Source organism: Cornus florida, unplaced genomic scaffold (assembly GCF_030987335.1).
Source record: "Cornus florida cultivar Cherokee Brave unplaced genomic scaffold, ASM3098733v1 CherokeeBrave_3.0.0_Hap2_Chr11, whole genome shotgun sequence".
Lineage (NCBI taxonomy): Eukaryota > Viridiplantae > Streptophyta > Magnoliopsida > Cornales > Cornaceae > Cornus > Cornus florida.
Window position 1 is genome coordinate 107,088,039 of NW_026775581.1, and position 23,310 is coordinate 107,111,348.

Sequence of the window (23,310 nt, forward strand, 5' to 3'; positions counted from 1 at the left end):
AGAATGAATTTTCAAAGAGAAGGAAAATTAGGAACAAAAGCAAGCTGACCTGCAAAAATACTGTAAATAAGCGACTGAGAGCAGAAAGCAAAATGCCTGCAGTGTTTGAGCCATAGAGCTCTTGCACCATGTGAACCAAACCATATTTGCCAAACTGTGCCTTGTCAATCACACCACGGATGAGCTCATTTTTCCAAATTAACAACTTATGTTCAGAATTCTCTTCTTTATCTTCGCTCGATTGATTTAAACCAGTTTTACTTGCAAAATATGTACTGGGGATCTTCCCCTCATGTTCAACAGTAAAAGGTTTGCAACCTTTAGTTAGATGATTCAGCACTGCAGTTATGACCTAGAAAGAGACAACAAAAGCAGAAGATAATAAAACAATAAATCCATTTCCAAATGTAAAACAGTGTCCCCGGTTCTCAAACTCCAAAAGTTAAACACACAAGACTTTGTTTCAAAGACCAAAAAAATCATATATGACCTGCTTCCCTGTCCAAAGTGGCATTGGCTTCCATACAGCAGGCAAAACTGGCTGCACCACGGCTTCAGAGTTCACTACAGATATTTTTGGGCAACGATTGCCAGCAAATGAACCAGGCCGAGCAACAAACACACCAGAACTGTAGAGAAGCTGATTGAAATCGTTGCAAGTTAGGAACGTATCCTTCATTGTAAGAAGCACGGCACTTACAATGTGATCCTGACAATTAAATAAATAAATAATGGATTAATAATAAACATTATGGCAAAAACATATGATACTAACCACCATCTACTCTAAAAGCTTAAGCTATTAGAAAGGGTATAAATTTAAAATTAAATCATCTAACATGCTACCTCACATGTGGCCTTCCTTTGGTCCAACATGTGTTCAATTTTAATTATCAGGGTAACAGCTCAGGACGTTGCCTACTCTAATACCAAGTTAACCACCATATGCTCAAAGAGCTTAAGTTGTTAGAAAGGGTATAACTTTAACATTGAAATCCTCTAACAACTGAAAATTTGAAATAATGATACCTGAATCAAGCCTCTAACAGTGTCTCCCCTTGTTGGAACAATGTACTGATTATTAGCATTTACAATGTTATAAGCTTCAGCACGCGAAATTTCATCTTGAGGAAAATGAACATTCATTTCATCACCGTCAAAATCAGCATTGTAGGAACTGAAGTGAGATCATTTGTGGGCATATGCTAGTCAGGTAAATCTCAAAATGTAACATGATTAAACAACTAAAAAGTATAAACATAACCTACGAAAAAAATAAGTAAACATAAAATTAACCTGCAATTTGCATAATGCATGCGAAGAGTTTTCTCTCCTTTCAACACACGAACTACATGTGCCATTATACTTGGCTTGTGAAGTGTAGGCTGCCATAAAAAATTTATCAAGTTAAATCAGAACCCTCAAGGTAACTAAGAAATCAGTGTTATAATAAGATACAAAATATATTACTTTACAAAAAAAAAAAAAAAAAAAACAAACAAACAAACAAAACAAACTATACAGAACCTAATATTAAGTAATTTAAAAGTAACAAGCATAACTTATATTACGAAATTTAAAAGTAAACAAGCATCGCTCCCTATGCTTTCACACCCCAACGTCGGTCACTGCGCCACCCCCCGCCCCCTTTCTGCAGCTGCTGGCACGGAGGAGGCAATGACACATGGTTTTGAAGACAAGTAGTAGTGGGAGCTATTTCAAAGAGCTATTCCATGGAAAAAAGAAGTGCCTTTCCTTCTCTATTTTTTATATTTAATTGTTTCATTTGTAATTGTGCTCACATTTAAATTTTATTATCAATTCAAAATCAGGCAAAAAGAGTAAACTAGACACCCCCGCGCCCCACCCCCCCCCCCCCCCCCCCCCCCCCCCTTCTCTTCCTTCTCTAGCTCTCATCTAATTGATATATTAACCACATTCACATTGCACAACTACCACCCTCAACCTACGTCTATTTATCTATGGAATTGTCCTTATTGAATCGTTAACCTTCATATTCTAGGTAAACTCATACAAAATCACAGAATGCCCAAAACCAAAATTTGGACAAACATAAGAGGGTAAGAACTCTCCCAAAGTAATGTAAAAAAAAAAAAAACTACAGGGATACATCAAAGTTCCCACCAGCTTGTTTTTATCAAAGATGATTGGCTCCAACTGTCCTCTAAATGACAATTTTTAGAATGGTTAGAGATCTAAAGCAAAGGATTTAATGGGATGCAGGATCCTCCTTCTTCAGACTCGAAGCGTGTCTTTCCTGGAAACAATAGAGATAATTTCATTTTTTGATAGATAAAGTATCATCTAAAAGAACCAAGATGGAACAGTCGATGTGCTATACTCTCATCATCATCATCCTTGCGTTATTCCCATATGAATAGGGCCAGCCACATGAATTACATCCCACCATATGTCCTACTATGTTTAAATTTTTGAAGCCATTTTGGTCTCCCTCTCCGTCTCTTACCTTCAATGGAAATTAAACTTCCTCTTCTCACCGGTGCATCTATAGGTCTCCGGTGTATGTGCCCAAACCATTTAAGTCTACTCTCTTATTTTTCTCTTACACTTACATTTGAGACCCTATCTCTTCTAGTCAAACCATCCATCTTACCATTCGCATTTCCACTACATGAAGACATTGTTGCTTGTTTTTTTTTTTAAAGCCCAACGCTCCGCTTCATAAAGCATAGTTGGCCTAATAACGGTCCTATATTATTCGGGAGACACAATTTCCAACAATAAATTCCATCCAGTCAATCATCAATTTCCACAACATTGATCAAGACAATTCATTGCACCTTCAATCTTGACGATCCTCCTATTTGTCCACACTGCACTTCTCGATCAATCAAACCTCCAAGGCTCCACTTTGACTACTCAAGCTCCATGCCATGTAACACACCACGATTTTCTAATCATCGTGACTAACCAAGCCGATTGACTCCACCTGCAACTGAATCCCGTTGCAGCACCTGTTGAGACTCCTTGTGTTTTCTGGATCTCCTTCACCTTCGGCTCCTATACCAATTTGTTGGGGCAGTAGAAGCGCGCAAATACAAAGATCCAACAATGAAAACTAACAAAGCAATCACACACAAACACAAGATATAACGTGGTTTAGCCAAAACCGGCTTACATCCACAGATGAGAAGAGATTCCATTATGATTTATAGAGATATTACAATAATAGAGTATCAACACCACGTACATGTCTTTTCAACATGTACCACTCCACGAGTCTATCTTCTCGCTACCGATGCCACTGGTGTTTTTCCTACTCTACCAACCCACATGTTACCTTTACCCATCAACTCCCTCATGAGACTACATCACTCTCAATCTCATAAGTCTCAACCCATAACCTAGGTACCTATTTATAGAGTTCCAAACCCAATTCCTTGTTTGACATGGATTACAATTTCTTAAAGCCCAAGACTTGCTTGACAAGAAATTTCCTAACATAATACAACTCTAAAATAGAAATCTAATTAAGATAGGAATTTGAGACACAATTTCCAACAATTGCCAATGAGATGTTTGCTGTAATATGAGGAGCATTAAGTAATTATGCACAAATAAGCAGCTCCTAGTGCCTCACCTCACAATATTTGGTTACTCTCATCAAATTAGGTGAAAGCGAAAAAAATTTGCACATACCATCATATCCAACTATACAAGTGACATTGATATACAGCCAAGAGAAGAAATTGCAGTACCTGTCGATTGACAAGCACAACATCTCCATCTTGCAAGTGGCGATATACAATTTTGCCCTCAAATTCATAGTCACCAGTCTTCCCAGATTGCGTAACCACACCTCTTGAAGAAGGTAATTTTCTAGAAATTGACATACGCATTTTTCTGTTTGGTGTCAGCTTCACAGTAGACAAGTTATCAACGTAGTGTGTAGCCCCAGGATGGATTTCAGAGCCATTAATGATGGCATCCCTCAATTTGTTAACATTCCAAGGAGTCACCCTCTGCAAGAATATTAAGAAAATTTTGAAAACATATTATGAAGTTAGCAATGAAAGGACAAAATAATGAAATCTTGCTTTAATTTTACACAGGAAAAACCTGCCTTGCATTGTTATTCCAAGAGAAAGCCATGGAAACCACATACACCAAACATAATATAATATCTAAGTATGAAATATTGAAAAGATATATGTCTGAGACAAGCAATTTAAAACACTGAAATAGATGAGCTTGGATTCACAAAAAACACAAGTTTAGAGTTGAGCTTCTGGCTTTCAAAAACAAGTTTTAAAATCAACATTTTCCAGGATCCAAAAGATTTGCACCTCTGTAATTGATAAGAAAGGGATCATCTGCACTACTACTGAAAGCCATTCATTCAACCCTCCTGCTTTGTGATTACTTATGGTACAATTTAGCTGCATATTCTAATAATACCTTGGTATCTTGAAAGGCATAAAGGGTGATTACTTAAAATGTTTCTTGTCAAAAACATATTATATATACACACATGAGTGTGCGTGTACCACCAAGCCCTTTGCTTTACTGGTATCCCCTCCACCTCTCCAAAGGGGAGGTTGAAAATTCAAGCCCCACTTGGGGTAAAAAGTGAGTGTGCTGCTTACCTATCACAACCTCCCCCTCCCCCACCCCCCAAAAAAAACAAAAAAAACAAAGCGTTCATCTTATAGTACCAACCAAAACTATTAAGCTGCAACCTAGCAAATGCTTTCACTTCTATTTGCTAGAAAAAGAAAAGCTAGCACAATCATCTTACACAATTCTGAGGTTTTCGGTTCTATTTGTACTTATCAAAAAGGTTTTGAGTACTTGCTTTACAGAGGGAAAAGTACCAAGGTTCTTAGGCCCATGAATTTGTTTGCTTGGAAGGTTGGTTTTGGATGAGGAACAAAGTTAGGTTAATATTTTTGTAGTATATGCACAAAGTATGTTTTGATGAAGGGCGTGGTACAGCAACGAGGAAAAAAATTCCAAAATTATTATCTATAAAGAAAATTTTATAAAAGTTTTGACATTTGCAACATGGTTATTTGGGAATATACAAAAACCACAAGTAATGTAACGAATGGGAGCCTCAACCAATAGATCACTTAACCACACTATGATATAAATTAGGACAAGACAAATCAACTTCCTTTCCTTCTTGTGCAAACAACGCTAATTAAGAGGAATTTTTTTGCACTAATAAAATTGCTAATCATAAGAAGTTCCCACGGTTGTTGAAAACACCACCTTGGCAACTAATTATTGAGGAAATAAAACATGGCATGTGGCACTGCATCAAAAGACCATATCAAGGTCAATCTCAACAAAAGCAATTTTTTTGACTTTGAATATTACCTTTCATAAATTTTTTAATGTTTTCCATATGTTAATTAAATCATATCATCCAAATGTCTAACTAAGTTACTATTGTAGATTTAATCTAATTTAAGAGATAGTATACGTAAGAAACAATTTTTGGTTTAAAAAACTAAGAAATCTAACAATTAAAAAGAAGAAGGGAAGGTAGAAAAGTTTCAACACGTAGTAATCCAATTAATTTATAGCATCTGCAATCTGCAACCCCCATTATTATTAATTAATAGAGGGCTGATTGGCAAATGCAAGAACATATTAGAGGGCTGATTGTATATAAACAAGGCTTGAGAATGTTTATAAGGTAAAATGATTGGATTCATATTGTGTAAGAGGGAAAATAATCGCATCTACATGAATGAAATCAGGGACGGAGGCAGTATAGGACCAGGGGGCACATGCCCCCCTGGATTTTTTCCTTCCCATATTATATACTCCCTCTGTCCCAAAAAGAATGTCCTTTTTGGAGAGTATAAATTTTTAAGGGGACATGTGGGCCATGTATTGTCTCCTGAAAAGTTACTAACTTGCCCTTTTAAGTTTTGAATATTCAAGTTTGAAAATTTAAAATCCAAGGACATATATGGAAAGATGTAAAATATAATGCTTGAAAAAGGAAAGTGGACAATCATTTTGGGACAACCCAAAAAGGAAAAATGGACATTCTTTTTGGGATAGAGGGAGTATATATTTTTTCCTATAATATGTATAGATTTTTTGGATATGCGTAAAAATGCCCCCACCCCCCCCACCCCCCGGGGCGAAATTTCTCCATCCTAAATATATGCTTCCTTAAATTGTTTTCTTAAATTGTTTCATTACATTCTATATAAGTAATTTATTAATTTACCTCATCCCAAAAATATCAATCTATATATACATATCCACCTATATCTCTTTCTATATATATACTCCATAACAATAATTTATTTATAGGGAAAATTAGATTTTGGTGACCAATCCTAAACAAAATTGTTAAAAAGTGACCTTAAATTCAAGAAAAGATGAATAGTCATCAATTTTGAAACTTAATTGCTAACAAGTGACCATTTTAGGGCAATTTGGTAAAAAATGAACACTAACTAGTTTATTAAATATTCTAGAAATAATTTTTATATGACAATATTGCATGATTTTTCTTCTTCTTTACAATATTGCATGATTCATTTTTTCATTCTCCTCTCTCTTGTTCTATTTTTTGCCTTTTTAATTTGTAGCCAACCAATTAAAAAATTAAGGTTTTTTTTAATAACCTTATCCATTAAACTTTCTTTATTAACCTTATTTTTTTTCAAAGCTCTCCTCCACCATGATCGGAAAAACATGCTAAGCACATAATTAAGTACCGCATCAATACAAATATTACTCATGTAAAATCAATCACACTGAAGAGGTTTATAGACTTAAATTTATATGATTAGTTGTATTCGCGGTTTGATGTATTGTTGTGAGAGAACAAGAGAAGGCACATATGCTTCAATTTGAAGAAGATTAAACAACCAGAATACTACTCAAATATACCTCCTCCTTAGTTCCCTTCCTTCTTCGTCTTCATCTTATCCTCCGACGTGATAGAATGTGCCCTCTGATTGTCGGATGGCAAAATTGTTTAATTAGGTTCAATGTTTAAAATTGTTTAATTGGGTCTAATGTTGTATAAATTTAATAAGGATATTTACGTAATAAATCATGAAATGGTCACTTGTTAGCAATTAAGTTTCAAAATTGGTCACTATATATCTTTTGTTGACTTTAAGGTTACTTTTTAACAATTTTGTTTAGGATTGGTCACTAAAATATATACGCATTATTACGTAAATATGTATTTAGTGTACAATTTAACCCCCTGAAACAATTTTCTGACTCCGTCCTGAATGAAATTATGTGTCCTGAGTATGTTATGCATGTGCAGCCTCGAATCTCTATCAACAGTAAGCAATATTTTTTGTAAGCACTTTTATTATATTATAAAAATATATATATATGAATTTAATTTGTCTTACGTACCTCTGGATAGGTTAACCTCAGTGCAAAATATGGAGGAATCCCAATTTCATTAACTGCCAAATAAGGATCTGGTGATATAACAGAGCGGCATGCATAATTAACCCTCTTTCCCATCATTTTCTGGCGGAAGATGCCCTCCTTTTTCTCCAGCAACTGACATATTCCAGAAATAACATCTTTTTGACCTGCCATCAAGTATAGAAAACCATTGCTTAGCTGCTACATGTGTTAACTAATTCAACAATGTTCATGACCACACAAGAGAAGTAAGTTTGAAAATTTGCTAAGTTGCCAAGATAACCAAGAGCCTAAGCACTAGGTGTGGCACCAGTCTGATGGAAGTAAGATATATGTGCCATAGAAAGCTGGATAAATATGGTTACCACTAAACCAATTCAAATGGAAACACAAACTAGTCAACAATAGAAAAAATGACACATTAATTGAGAATATGAATTAAAATTAAGTTCTTATATCCTTTCATATTGTATAAACATTCTACTAAATCAACAAAAAGTAGGATCAATTCAACAACAAAAAGTAGGATCATTTCACTTTTTTGTACCTCTTGATTCTCAATCCTCACTACATTTTCTCCTTATCAAAAAGGAAAAAAAAATCATCACTGCATCTTCATTTTTCTTTCTAGATTTACTATAGTTACACTCCATATATTCAATTTTATTTTGACTTATTTTATACCCTTTAGTTCTAAAGCTTCTCTCCAGACCTCTAATTTGGCATTAACTCCTTCTATAGTCTCATCAACTAAAACAATATCATCGGCAAATAAAATACACCACATAATCACATGTTGGAGAAAATGCATATAAAAAAATTATTTACCTCATCACTTGGTTATTAATCCTACATTCAATGTTTCACATCTGTATGCATACCATGATAGAACTTAACTCGGGGACGAGTTTCTTCTAAGGAGGAAGGATTGATGCAATCAATAATGTCTTGAAAAGTGTAGTCAAAGTTTATAAAGTAGTAACTGTTGTATGGGAAACTGAAGATGTCGTGGGAATAGTAAAAACTGCTATTAATCCTTTGTTGGTAGTTGAAAAGTCAATCTAGAAAAAAGTCAGGTGTCATTAATAGTTGTCCTATTAAAGGGACAGCCCTATTATCTGTTGTAACCAAGTCTTTATAAAAATACTTTTGAGATATTATCAGATTTTAAACTTCTCTTTGGGCTTTGCTAGATTTCCCTTTAGAAATCTAGGCTCCAATGGTGGTTGGAGTAACCCTAGTCTTTCTTACTGTTACAAGAAGACTTCTGTTCATATCTATTCATATCTGTTTGCTTCACTATTTTCTTATTGTATGATTATCGTCAATAGTGGTCCACAAGAAAATAAGGTTTGAGCCCATTTCAAATTGCTTTAACCCCCGATTTTGATGCTTACAAAAATGCAACTTCACCTTAAAATTGTTAATAAAGCCAAACTATAATTGCAACACAAGTTTGAGCTCTCTATTTCTTCTTTTCTTGGAAAGTTTAAAGTACCATATGATATTTTCCCACGCTTACCTGACCTTTTGACTTTTTCTTAAAACTAAAGAGATTCACGAAAAGTGCCAACGCTCGCAATCCATGCACACACATCACATGAACTATACGAAAATCAAAAGCAAAGACAAAATTCCAAACAGAAAGAGTTCCTCAAGGATTCGAAACCATAAACCCACATCACCGTAGAAACTAAATAAGAATCGAGAGAAATAAATTTCTCCCCAAACGCCAAAACTAAAAATTGATCAAAAAGTGACTTTGTCAACTCTTTAACCGATTCCTCTGCATGACTCCTCTGCGCACACCTCTATAATCCTCCTGAGTGTACAACTCCATCTCCATCCACAGTTTGGAGTTGCATTATTGGTTGCTAACTCAAGATTCCAAAAACGGGAAATGGTCGTGTTGTATCAGATTGGAATCAGGAGATATGCAATAGTTTATACTTCAACCGCTTTGCATCCATAGAATATATTTGACTTGGATTCCTGTGCAGATTCATGCTTCAAATCACTTATTCTTACTCATACTAAAACTCCACTATCACCTCTCGCTTCACTAAATTAATCCAATATGACAAAGTGTCCCCAAAGGTGATTTGGGAAAGGTTGGGCCAGTCAACAGCTCACAGAAAGTTAATTACCAATGATATGCATCAGCAAAGAAACCCATAGAGCACATGCACCCATGTGTTATGACCAGGTCAATAGAAGTATGGTCAATAATTTTCTTTTCTTCACATGTTCTGCTGCTTACCATTCCAGTAGTAGTAAGATAAGCTTGTTTGGTCACATTATCTCTGGAACTTAACTAGCAAAAGTCATGGGGATATGACCTAACCTGACTTGAAGACTCATCTGACAACACTCGTGGTTTGCTATGGCTAAAGTTAAGGGTGAAATTTCGTGGAAATGTGGAGGGAAGTTATCAGGCTTCAATTGTTATGATTTCAAAGGATAACTTTCCATCTTTATCTTGACAGCCACTTTACACTGATATTCCTATTCTAGTGATGGAATTACCATTCTCTCTTTAGATCACTTTATCATATGGAAAATTCAAGTTTAATTAAATATATTAACTTGGTACTCAAACTAAATTGAGAATAAAAATACAACTTCAAAGAAAGCTGTGGTCCAAATTATGTGTAGCTTTTCTAATCCTAAGAGCATGTGTGCGTCTCTGCATCCGTGTTGGGTGGGGGGTGGGGTAACGTGGGGGGGAAGAGGGGGCCAATTGAAGTTGCAATGTTGGCTTTGTGAGATGGCATCCGAGAAGCTACTATATTGACTGAAATAAAAGTTGTAGTAGAGAATTAGAGATATAGGTGACCACAGAAGAATATAAATAAATAGAGAATAACTGGGTCGCAGATAGTTAAAGAGACAATGAAGTAACAAACACGAACACAATGAGCAAACTCACCCATGCCAGTCTTGCTGTCAAACAACACATTTACAGAATTTTGAAGATCCATCCAGCGACCAACGGTTTTGGACTTTAGTTTGTTATCAAAAGCATTCCCCAAAGCAATATTGGACTGGATCACTTTGCCTAACAAAACAGTATGAGGATGTTCCATCACCTGAAAGAAATAACAAACTACAAAATCTAAATAACATCATCAACTAAAGAACTTTTAAAACCACAACCATGATCCATTAAGTACAAAAAAAAAATAGAAGTTGATAATACATCTACATTAGCTCCAACTTCCAACTTTTATGCAGGATAAGAAATAGAAGTTGATCATAATATTCAAAAAGTCACAAGAGATTTAAACTACATCCAATTCCAGAAGAAGGAACTACTTTATTTTACAAGTACAAATTCAGAGAGAATGCCAACTGGGGAAGCAACCTATGCACATATGGGGTTATACAATTCCACAAATTAGCAATAACATATCTCGCAAGAAGTATACAGAAACTCAATAGAGATAGTATTTGTTATATTTTCACCAAATGCACCACATTAGGTGAACGACAGCTACGTTATTTAACGCCCTGCCTTTGACAGCACCCTCTCCAACCCTTTAACATATCCACTACCATCACTGTCATCATCCAAACAACACCCAACACGGAGAGAAGAGCCCGCAATTCCCCTGCACATTAAATTAAGAAGGTGGCTAAACATGTCTTTTGCTCCAATCATTTTATGAGGCTTTGACCAGGGGAGGGTCCTAGGCTTCCCTTAGAGAGGCATTTGGACTATGAAGGCCTCAAAAATAGCCTGTGTCGAAGGGTTGTATCAACTAAGTATGAAGGTGGTAAAGGTGATTGAATCCCCATGAAGTGCATTTGATGTAAGAGTCAGGTCCTTGGAAATATATTAGGAGGGTGGGAGGAGTCTTCCAAACACACTAAGTTCAAAGAGAATAGTGGCAGATGATGAAATTTTGGTATGGTAAGAACTAACCAGTTTTGTTTACAATTGTAGTGGAGGCTCTTGTACCTTCAAGTGAATGAAGAAGGGATGATTTGGTATCCCGGGTCTAGTAGGCAATGCAGAACTAGGAAACTGAGTCAACAAATGCTTTTCTTGTAATATATGCTACCCACACTAGGGTGAAGAAGGTTTTTTTAACTTGGGTAGCCACAAGGAACATGTGGTTCGAGGTACTTATCAAAAAAAAAGGAACATGTGGTTCGAGGTGAAATCCAAATAGCGTGTTGACTAGTGAGGAGCCATCATGCTCTCCATTGAATGCTATAGGGCACAAAAGAGGCCCTTTTAAAGTGGCTTTCTCTACATAGACAGTCGTGCTCTACATAGGCAGTAGATGACCTCACAATAGATAATCTGACTCAAAAAGCCTACGTACCTCCAAATTTGTGTGTATACTTAGTGGCCTTGTTGTTTTCTTCATAACCAATTAGAACATTACGGAACATACCTAATTGGAAAATTTTTGGTGCGCCATTTTGGCACTACATACAGTTTCATGCTTACGTGAAGTAGAAAAATAGAAAAGAGAACTGTGAATTAGCAAGATAAGAATCAGAATGAGAGAGAAGATATTTGTTGCGCTTGTAGTTTAGTACACTGTTTTTGTGTGACGCGTATTAATAGTCAAATAAGAAGATATTAGCTGCAAGTATCAGTAAGGAGATGTTTTCCCTTTCTCCTGTCCAAAAGTTCAGAAGAATAGGATTTATGTGAATATCAAAATCTTCTAATTATGAATTGCAAAGTAAACCGTCTTTTGCTTGTTCAGCTAGATTACAAATTTACTCCAGTGAAGAAAATAATTGAGTTGCTGTCAAACAAGAATTTGTCTACAGCTAGTCCAACACTGACAGAACATCATGGTTTCTCAAGAAAACAGAAAAGGGTGCAACTGTGCAAGATTATGAACTGCACCAATCACATAACGTTTTGTAAGTAACATACACCAATTCTCTTCTATAAATAACATGATATAATAACATGCTTACAGAATACTTACAGATACAGCTCCCTTGGAAGCAGGGCGGAATTTGATTGGGGGCACAAGAATAGTATTCAAAAAAAACATCGCATGGCCAGAGATCTTGCCAGACGTATCAAATCGCTCCCGCTGAAAATCACATATAAATGAGCAAAGGCGGGCCTCTTTTTCCCACAATCCCTCCATAAGATCTCTAGCCTGTGATTTGCAACAAATGAAGATTCTGAATGCATTTCCAAAACAATATAGGTTGAGAGGTCATATTAGCTGAGGTTCACATGCAAGACAACAAACAAAGATGTTATACAAGACACTCAAGATGACCATGAAATATATATTTGATGACATACTTCAGTTGGCAAGAAAGTTCGTGAATAGATCTTCTTCTTCTTCTTCTTCTTCTTAAGCTCAACAAATTCCAAAGGCACAAGCCCCTCTTTGTGCCAATTCCGTTTTGTCATAAAATCGTTAAATGAATTGATTTCAGCAGTGTCAGTACCATCTTCCAAAGGAAAATTGTTAGCATTTACCACCTCAGAGGAAGGATTCTCCTCAGCTCCACCACTATCTTGTCTTCCCAATTCGCAACCTCTAATAATGTTTTGTTTAGCTCGCTCACTATCCGTTTGCTACAGGCATTAAATAGGAAACAAGGAAAGTAATTAAATTAAACACCACAAGAAGTTTAATATGGCAGAAAAACTACAGAGAACTCACATCAAATAGTGGGTTAGAAGTGGAACTATCAGCTAGCATAACGACATGATTTATAAGACCCACAACAAGTAATAACAGAAACAAAAAAGAAAAATAAAAAAATAATGATTATTATCAAGCATGATGACATGATTTCATTTTCACACAGATATTCAACCAAAATAAAGATATTATATAAAAATTCTAAGATTTTTACTTTTGAACAGTCCTTTTTTTCACCTTTTGAGCATGCAAGAACTTCATACCCTTGTAAACTTATTATCATAAAGGTTTCAGCATATCATAAAGCTGTCTTAAAACATTTCGTTTGCTGTTCATTCCTTGAATCAGAGAAGACCATTAAGGTTAAAGATTAAAGTGAAAACCTAGCTTCTCAAAGACTTCATTTTCCATTTTGCAAGGGTATTATGGAGTTAAAAGAATTGACAGACAAAGAGTTGCATACTATGTAAACACATTATAATGGATAGCCATCTGACATCAATCAATACAATAGGTGTCATTAGCAGATTACCAGATGAAACCATCCGAAAGTAGGCTTAACGATTGTAGGATTCATGGCCTCACAATTCACACATTTTACAGAATTTAGCTTCAGGAATCTATCAAGAACAGACATTGCTTCAGTTAGTTGAAGAGAGGTCCAATCTTGCTTCAACTGCTTAGAGCTGATATTTCTGTCACCAAAATGAACTGTAGGAAATGGAATATGGTTCTCATCACTATCCTCCAAATCTAAGATTGAATCCAACCTTTTGGCCCCAATAATGTCACCTATCGCTATGAGTTCCAATTGAGAAGCACATTTTTCAACCTTTAATGTGCAAGAAACCATGAAAAAAGGTTGTCAGTAGTGGAAATATAATAGAACCAGATAAACGTCAACAACAAACGCAAAAATAGGACTGGAGCACAATGCCCATGATGATACCTAAATAAAAGCCCCAATAAAATATAATTACCTCAAATTTGCCCGCCTTAAAATGCTTACATGAGTGACAGGTTCGTTGTAGAAGTTTGTGAAGAATATTAAATAGTAAGGGATTGTAGACCAGTTCAACAAGGTCAATATGACCACAATGACCTGGGCAAATAAGCAAACGCTGACTACATGAAGTACAACTGCACAGATACAAAAATAATTATATTAAACACATGTCAGAACATAAGCACAGAATATTCAACACTTTAGAATACCGTTCTCCAAGAGTGAAATTTTCTCTTTTTCCCAACTATGGGACCACAAAGCAACCTTTGCCTATATCTCAAAAATCAATTATTCAGTGCTAGAATCTTATCAGGTAACACAACCCAACAAAAAAATAGGGCAGAGAATCACAACCCGCAACATCCATAGGCAAATCAAATATGTATAAGTTGCATTAACTAGTGGCAACACTAAGGTACCTTTTTTTTTCCCTAGTTGAAACTCACACACCCATTTTGCCCCTATGGAGACTTGAACCCTCAACCTTCTAATTTGAAAGATGAGGAAGTACCACTAGGCTACAGCCCTTTGGTGGTAACACTAAAATACATACACGACAGGCAAAATCTCACAAAGCACATACCACAGCCGAAAAATAGATTTATCAAAATATATCCTCTACGGAACCCAAGCAAAATGAATTCATCTGTCACTAAATAAAAAATTTATATCCATTCCATCAACATTTTAATTATACCTTTAGTACACCATCATACAACAAAACAGTTTCCCTCCTTCCTTTACTTAATGGTTTCCATCAGGATACTGATCATTGTTGATAAATTTAATAATTAAGTAGCTACAAGCATAGGATGCCAACGGATAGATGTTCGATTCACACAGAAAGATAAACAATCAGGTCGTTAACAAGTTTGAATGCAAGAAGCTAGAAACTTACACTGCCTGTTCATGCATTGGACCCATTGCCGGATCATACAGCCCACCAGGCACTGGATTGTTCATATTGTCAACCAAATTGGGGTTTGTAATCTTGACAACACTATGCTTCTTCACTTCTTCATCCGTCATGAAACTGAACCGGACTGCTTCCACAGTCTCAGATACTCCCTGCAATAAACCATGGAGTTAAAAAAAGAAAAGGAAAAAAAAGATCACTCTGCTACATATCTATCCGTTACTATTTCAAAAACAGAAAAACCAGAACTTTTTTTTTCCTTTGGCAAATAGCAATATAATTTTAAAAGGCGGAAAATCACCTCCGTTGTCTGAGCCATCCTCTACACTCCAATCGAAATCGGTTCAAAGAACAAAAAAAAAAGATTGTGAAATTGTGATAGATTATGAATATAGTGTTTCTTGAATGTGTGTGTATGGAGAGAGAGACGGTAGGGTTTAGGGTTTTTGTGTATATGTTGTCAGGAACCTGTGCTAGGCTCTAGAAGAAACCTAGCACGGCGCCGTTTTGGACTGGGTTTTAAAAGACCTAGAGCAAAACGACGTTGTTTTGCTCTAGCATCTTCACTTCATCAGACATCCGCAGAGCGATGACGTGGCGCTCTTTCCGCCCGCTGGATGCAGAAGTGGGACCCACGGTCAGCGCGAGCCGGATCCAATTCTACGAACTCTCTTCTCTCCCCTCTCTCTCCCTCCTCTTCCCAGATTATCTCGCAAAGCAATAATCTTGGAAGGCGCGATTGACCTCACACAGTGAAGTGAAATGGTTTTACAAACCCAATCTCTCACAACCCATCTTCTACCTTCAGTCCTCCCCACTGCCCACTTCTCCAGACCACCACTTTCTCTCTCTAAACCCACCATCACAACCCAATTCAACATTTCAAAGCCATACCCATTTCGCAAATCTTTGGTACAACCTCTCAAATGTTCAGTTTCTGTCGTTTCAGAGCCTACCCAGCTGAAGTCGACTAGCAATGATAAACCATTCCCAGCTGAGGTTTCAAGAACAATCATGGAGTTGTCCTCTGTGGCCACTCTTTCTACGTTGACGCAAGATGGTTGGCCTCTTGGTATCGGTGTCCGCTTCGCCGTCGACAGCGACGGCACTCCAGTCTTGTGCTTGAATGTCTCAAATAGGCAATTCTCTATCGACAGGAGGTCTAGCCTCCATGTCCAGGTACTTACCTGCTACATGATTCAATTCGTTGAAAATTTCAGTCTTTGTTATGTTAATTGTTTAATAATCTAACAGGTTATATTTATATGTGTCACTTTCTATATGTGTGCTTATGCTTATGAAGATGAAAAGATGATATATTGCAATTGTGATTTGTTTATCAGTTAGAGCAATGTGGGTTGCGGACTCCGCAGTGCACCATTCAAGGTAACCTTGACAAACCAGGAGACAGAATGGTTTTAAATGTAAGATTCATATTTTTAAATTTTGGAAATTCAAACACAACTTGATTAACCTGTTATAACTGCTGTGTTAGAGGAATGCTGGTTAATTCAGTAATTGGATTGCACCTGACATTTTGATTCTGACTAGCTTTTAATTTTTGAGTCTGGCTAGCTTTTACTTAATGGGAACTGGGTTTTCTGCATTCGGGACACTGTGAATTTCTTGAACTGAATTTGAATTTTAGCTAATAATCACTACAAATTTCAGTTCAACCTAATTCAACAAGGCCTTGTCTAATTATGTCAAATTAAATAAACAGATTTGTTTCTGCCCTTCCATTATATATTGTCAATTCTTTCATTTACTTATTGGTTCTGGAATTCACAGACTTGGGAGTATGAAATTGACTACTGTGGAGATATGTGAATCTTTTGGTGGATATTCCATTTTAGTAATCGGTCCCTTGGATCATTGCAACCATATCATTGCCAATGTCAATTTATCACTGTGCTACATAATGCATTTTCTTGAATGCTTTGTTTCAATAGAGTTGTCATATAAGTCTCTGAGCAACCTTAAATAACAAAATCAAATTTATGGTAAAAATTTGCTAATGGTTTTTGCCGTCTGTATTTCGACACAAACTTCCGATCCATTTCTTTGATAAAAGCTTGTCATACCTCAAGGTCCTGATGTTTTGAAATTTCAGCCATGTTCTCTTCTTGTAACATGTACTAAAATGTAAAAAAAAAAAAAAAAAAAAAAACTAAAATTTGTGGTTTGGGATTATTTCACAGCCTTCTAGATAAGCAGTCTTTCAATTTATATTTCATCACACCCAAGGCCACTCATCCATCCATTTTCACTTGGTTTATTATAATATAGATTTATCACTGAAGTCCATTGATTAATAAACTGCAAATGGTGTATATTTCTTTAAATCATGAAAGGGATTTTGTTCATACCATATAGACTCTTTCAACATGTCACCAACAATGATGTGGCTATGTGTTAAAAAAAAATTTCCTTGCATCACTAACTACATACATGGTGGCTAGGTTGACATACTATTTCATTGTGGAACTCTCATTGCTGGTATATAGTGAGTTTTGTCCCTCTCTTCTTTTCCTATTATCACTCTTTAAGTGTTGTTTGGTGATCAGCTTAGACTGACATCTGGTGCTTTTAGTTTTTTGGTGGTCTTCTTGTGTATTCTTTATGCAAAATTAGTTAATTTAATATCAGTGTTGGATTGAAAATATGAAGGGACACTTAACATTATTAAAGATATTGTGATCCTTCCATGCCTTCATAAATCTACTTTATGAATTGCAGTTAAGTTCATTTTTGAGTGTAATGCTGGGGAGACAACCTGCCATATTTGGTTCATTGATGTTTGTGAAGTTTTGGTTATGTGTCATTAATGGCACATTGTGTCAATTTTACATGTATTAACAAACGGAAATCATACTTGATTGCCAAATAGTCCAACCACTTGTAGTTATAGCCTGGAACATTTGGACAAAACTATGTAGTTGAATAGCTACGTTACACTATGTATGTTTATTTTATTTTATTTTTTATATATTGTAAACCCAATAGAATTCATAGAAATCAAATTAATGGGTGTATTGCTATTTATTATTGCATTGATTGAAGAATGTTTAATCTAAATTCTGATCTTCATTTTTAAGCCTCTTTCTCCTTCTGACAGAAACTTCATTCGATATGGAAAAAGAAGTTTGAAGAAGAAGTGGACGAAGACCTTATTTATGTTGTTGCTGTGGAACGGGTACTTCAGATTGAAGATTTTAAGGAGGTGTGGTCATTCACTGTTTTTAGCATAATTTGACATGTTTAATTCTTTTGAGCATTTGAGTCTGCTATTTGTCATAATGATAACTACTTCTTTTTTGGTGTTTATGTAGAGAACTATTTGGGTCTTATTGATTAATTTGTTAGTGTAATCCTGATTATGAACTTTATCAGGATGGCATATGGGTCACTTCGTCAGATTATAGAATGGCAAACCCAGATCCACTCCGAGACTTTGCAGAAAAGATTGTTAATGAGATAAACATTCATAACATAGAAGATATTCATCGCTTCTGCAACATATATGTTGATCTGGATTTTCAGGTAGGCATGCAGTACCTTTTTTTTTTTTTTTCTTCATTCCTATTTTCGGTTATTCCTACAATATGGGGATTAGTGATGGGGCTTGCACACATGCGCATGCACAAATGTTTTAACTTACTAACAGATGCGTGTTTTAAGTAACACTTATTTGAAAGAATAAATCATGCTTAAGATCCATTCTTTGCATAGCTGAAAGATATAACATCTTAATTAAAATTGGGTATACCACTAGAAGTATCTAAATGTATGATACCGCTTCTGATACTCATGGAGTGTGATAGGAGAAACCATTTTATTGATCCTAAGTAGGAGAATGAATTGTCAAAGTTTGAGCTAAATAAGCACTCATTACATATATCAATGGTCAATCATAGGAGAGGAGTGGTTGAATTTTGACGTCAATGCAGAGGATGCTTAAATCTCTCATTCCTATTTACCATATTGTTGCCTTTTCTGGACTATAGTTTAACTTATATTGAAGAATAAACGGTTAACCTCTTGTAAAGAAAGAGGGTAACAGAAAATAGTTAAAATATTGTTTAAATCATTTTGTAGGAGAGAGAAATTTTAACATCACCATAGACTGATATGCGGGGTTTCTTGGTTATTGATCTCTGTATTTTCCTTTGTTACAATAATTTATGATGAAAATTTGCTCCTTTCCTCTGTTGTTTGATTCCTATTCTGTTTCTATTCTTTATCCATCTTAACTTGGCTGTGTCTGTGTCTATGAGCTCTTTAGAAAGTGTGACAAGTTTGGATAACCGATTTAAAAGTTCGATTTCAACTATTCATTTGGTGGTTTATTGGGTTCCGTTTGGCTTGGCAGGTGACGGAGGCAAAGATGGTTTGGGTTGATCGGTTAGGCTTTGACATGCGTCTTAGCTGTCCCCAAAATGGTATATTTGAGGTCAGAATTCCTTTCCCTAGAGAAGTAATGGATGAGAAGGGGGCAAAATCATCTTTTAATTGCATGTCCCAACGAGCCTGGGAGGTGGAGAAGAATTACCATGCTCCAGATTTTAAGAAGGTGAAGCAATTAAAGAAGATCGCATGTAGAGTATGACAATTGGAAAATAAGTTTGTGTTGTTATAATACATCAGAATGCATCCCGGCCTTCCTCTTCCATTTTGTTCTATTGATTTCTTGCACGAAAATGACTGTTTTTCCTTGTTAGCTTCATGGTGCCCAATTTTTTTTTAAGATAAAAGAGATTGTATGTAACCTTCTTTCATGGGTTTCTGAGGCAACCAAAATATTTCATAATTGAGCTAGTGTCCCCTTCATATTCATTTCATTTCTGGGCATAGCAAATGTGTTATTGAACTTGTATTCAAATGCCGAGCCTGATCGTTTATGCCGTCAAATGATTCTGTAGATAGCACCATGAAACTTTTATGTTTTAATTCTAAATGATTGAATACAAAAATGCAGAATGGTATATTTTATACATCATGCCATTGAGCATTATACCAATTTATATAAAATGTAGCAGTAATACTTGAGAGAGAAATGCCTCTCCCTATTTTTTATTAGGTTTGAAATGTGGTAGTTCTAGAGTTACGACTATTGTACTAACACATTGATTTATTTCACATTTTCTGGGCAAGGAATATGCAGTGAAAAATAACAAATCATCCAGAGAGAAGGTGCCAATCTAAGGGACCCATATTTCCTTGTTTTTGTGCAACTAGTTATTTATATATATATATATATATTGGTTGCTCAGAGCAAATTTAATTTTTTTATAGTTGTCTAATAGAAGTTACAAATGATCAATTATATAATGATATATTAATTGTTTCCTTTATTTTTTTATTATTATTTTTTTTTTCTTGAAAGGTAAAATGATATAGTGACTGCCCCTATGCCATTTGTCAGAATGATATAATTTTTCTTTTCCAAATGGAAGCTTGAAAGTTCAAGCTCTTTAAAGAGCATTTGTTGATTTCTTGATCCCCTTTACTGGATTGATGAGAAGAGTAAATCACATGGAAACTTAATCTTTGCCAAAATTGATATATAAATAAATAATAAAGCAAAAGAACCCATTTGTCATCTTGAATTGGTTAAAATATAATCTCTCTAACAAACATAACAAAACTTCACACGATGAGTCTCGTACCCTGAAATTTAAGTCGGCATTGGATTTGAACACCTAAATACATACTCTAGAAACCGGCCCATACAAAATAAGCCCATTTGAATATCACTTGAATTTCAACACGACTTTGATTTCAACGCCTGAATACACATATAGAGGCCCACACGACATAGTATTGTACGAATAAAATTTGTTAGATAGACTTCGACGCTTAACTTTGAATTGTAGATTTGCACTACCTAAATGGATAGAATTAGTTAAATCATCCAACATATACATGAATATTCGTTCTACTTCTAACTTGATTGATTTTCTCTCTCTCTATCTGGATATTCAAGAGAAGAAAAATAGAATGGAGAGAAATAAACGAGTACAAAGAAGTGAAATTTATTTTTTTTAGAGTTTCTATATATATTGTTTGTTGCTCTAGACTAGCTCTAGAGCGACTGATATCGCGATTGCGAATTTTGGAGTGATATGTAAAAATGCAAAAGAAGAGGGAGACAACTTGTATGGAAGATGATGACGACGATAAAGCCGACGACGGAGCTCCATTGGTGAAAGCATTTGTGTTTGCATGCATGAGTGGTGGGATCATTTGGTATTTGGTGAGGGACAACAAGAGAGAAGAAGTAGTAACCCTTCCCCGCATGTCAACATTTCAATTGGTAAGGCACGTGATAGTCACTGTCTTTGTTATCATATGTGCTCTATATCTACTCTACTTCACCTGCATAAATTGTATCCTTGTGTGCCGAAGAATCAAGCACAAGTACTGGTGGAGGAAGAGGAGGACTGAGCAGCAACCATTGCTGTCTTAGTTACATCATTACTGTTATATTTGTTTCTCTTTTTCATTGGTTTAGTTATAACTTGCTTTCTCTTTCCTATAAGCTAGTTTGTGTTTTAGTAGGATTGTGACTCTCTGCATTCAGTTAAACTAGCATTCTATTTATTTAGTAGGAGTGTGCTAGTTTAACTTTTTATTTTTATTTATTTATTATTAGCGTTATTATTAATGTTTTTACCTTACCGAGTTTCCTGACCATTTTGTTTTTAATTAGAGTTAAAAGGTTTTTATGTGTTTTTGCATCTTGAGACCTTTCATACCTTTTTAAATAAATTTACTATCATACCTTTTTTTCATATATTTTGTCTTTTATTAAAAAAAAAAAAAAAAAAAAAAAAGACAAATTTAGTATTAATAAAGTTTCATTAAAAATGTTAATCTTTCCTTCCATTTCCTCTCATTTTGGGGAGACTACAAAACTAACATTCCTCTTTGTTTCCTTTCTATTCCTTTAAAAAACTATACCAACCACACTATTTCATTTCCCTCCATTTCCTTTCTTTTCTTTTCCTTCTTTTTCATCCTTTACCCTCCAACCAAACTGAGTCTCGAAGGGACTAATGTTGGTAATTAATGCAAGTGAACTAGCATAGTAGCATGGTACTTGCTCTTGTGCGTGTAATAATACTCCGTATTTTTATATACTTTGTGGGAAAGTATATAAAAATAAATAAATTAATAAAGAAAAGAAAAGAAAGAAAAATGTCATTAAAAAAGGATGTTAAAAGAAACTATGAACCAAATACATATTTTTTAATAGTTTTAATTTTCAAAAAATCTGAAGAAAACTATTCTTATAAAACCGAACCAAGCATAAATTTTATCTGCAAAACAAACCAACCCCTACCAGTTGGAAGTTGGGATAATGCGTTGATGAGCAAATCTGGCTTAAGAGCATATTTATTTTAGGGTCAGTTGAATTTAGGATGATCTACTTAATCATAAGACCAAGAAAATAAATATAAATAAAAACTTTACTTTCAAAAAGGTTGCACATTCAAAAAAATGTGAGATGCTTCATTTGAGAATCCAGAATTCAGAAATACAAAGTTCATTACAAGAGGTCTAAACATTACCAAAATTGTCAATTAGAGTATGGTTCAAATATACTAAATTCATTATACAACGGAAATTGATGCATCCACACTGTAATCAGAAATTGTCAATTGAATTATACACTGTTTTCATTCCCTCCCTGAAATTGCTTCCTGACAGACTTTCAACATCATATATTTGCCTTAAATTTTAGATTTAACACTTGTCATGGAAGGCACCAGTATGAGTAGCCTGTGTGTGCAAAATAATGCACAATAATGTGAATCATTTACAAAGATAAGAATCACATTCTAGGTTCAAGATCACCATTGCGAGAACAAATGAAACACGAGGTGAACCATAAAGAGAAATCCCCGGGGGGGGGGGGGGGGGGAATACTACAAAAAATGTAGATGGATGTCGGTCTTCTAACCTCTTCTAAACTTTCTGATAAAAATATACAGCAATAGTTACACAGAGCTGTGGAAGTACCCAACTATATCAGTGTACAAACTACAAAATAACCTAGGCGAAGCAAGCTGTTAAGAGTTCGTTGCTAAAGTACTTGTTTGTCAGTTGTGTACAATTAAAAGTAAAAAATATATAGGAAGGCTCCTTGCTTACTACATGCAATCCTAGAAGTAATGCAGTACGGGCAGCTAGCTATTGCCAATGTGGCTTCGTGAATAACTTGGCAAGCTGTTAGAGTCCGTTGTTAAGTACTCGTTTGTCAGCTGTGTACAATTAAAATTAAAAAATATCTAGGAAGGCTCCTTGCTTACTACATGCAATCCTGGAAGTTATGCAGTACG

At 35.3% G+C, this 23,310-nt stretch overlaps 2 protein-coding genes across 3 annotated transcripts in view; one reads left to right on the plus strand and one right to left on the minus strand.

Annotated features, from left to right (window-relative positions):
* Positions 1-15,426, minus strand: part of LOC132282884 (DNA-directed RNA polymerase I subunit 1) — a 33,984-nt gene extending 18,558 nt beyond the window's left edge. The window contains exons 1-13 of the mRNA XM_059784699.1: positions 15,267-15,426; positions 14,948-15,117; positions 14,024-14,183; positions 13,576-13,875; positions 12,695-12,973; positions 12,363-12,542; positions 10,337-10,496; positions 7,390-7,574; positions 3,741-4,004; positions 1,297-1,385; positions 1,030-1,177; positions 491-709; positions 50-352 (exon numbers count right to left, since the gene is read on the minus strand). Of these exons, the coding sequence (XP_059640682.1) occupies positions 50-352; positions 491-709; positions 1,030-1,177; positions 1,297-1,385; positions 3,741-4,004; positions 7,390-7,574; positions 10,337-10,496; positions 12,363-12,542; positions 12,695-12,973; positions 13,576-13,875; positions 14,024-14,183; positions 14,948-15,117; positions 15,267-15,284 (2,475 nt within the window). The 5' untranslated portion in view covers positions 15,285-15,426. The remainder of the gene's footprint in view (positions 1-49; positions 353-490; positions 710-1,029; positions 1,178-1,296; positions 1,386-3,740; positions 4,005-7,389; positions 7,575-10,336; positions 10,497-12,362; positions 12,543-12,694; positions 12,974-13,575; positions 13,876-14,023; positions 14,184-14,947; positions 15,118-15,266) is intronic.
* A 212-nt stretch (positions 15,427-15,638) lies between these two features.
* Positions 15,639-19,806, plus strand: LOC132283792 (glutamyl-tRNA reductase-binding protein, chloroplastic). Of its 2 annotated transcripts, XM_059785816.1 has the most exons (5): positions 15,640-16,144; positions 16,309-16,389; positions 18,084-18,188; positions 18,359-18,508; positions 19,338-19,806. In XM_059785816.1, exons 1-5 carry the CDS (start codon positions 15,728-15,730, stop codon positions 19,572-19,574), a joined length of 990 nt encoding a protein of 329 aa, XP_059641799.1. In that variant the 5' UTR covers positions 15,640-15,727; the 3' UTR covers positions 19,575-19,806. The 2 variants fall into 2 exon arrangements, with proteins under 2 accessions (XP_059641800.1, XP_059641799.1); XM_059785817.1 differs by lacking the exon at positions 16,309-16,389 and having other exon boundaries at positions 15,639-16,144.
* Positions 19,807-23,310: the final 3,504 nt, after the last annotated feature.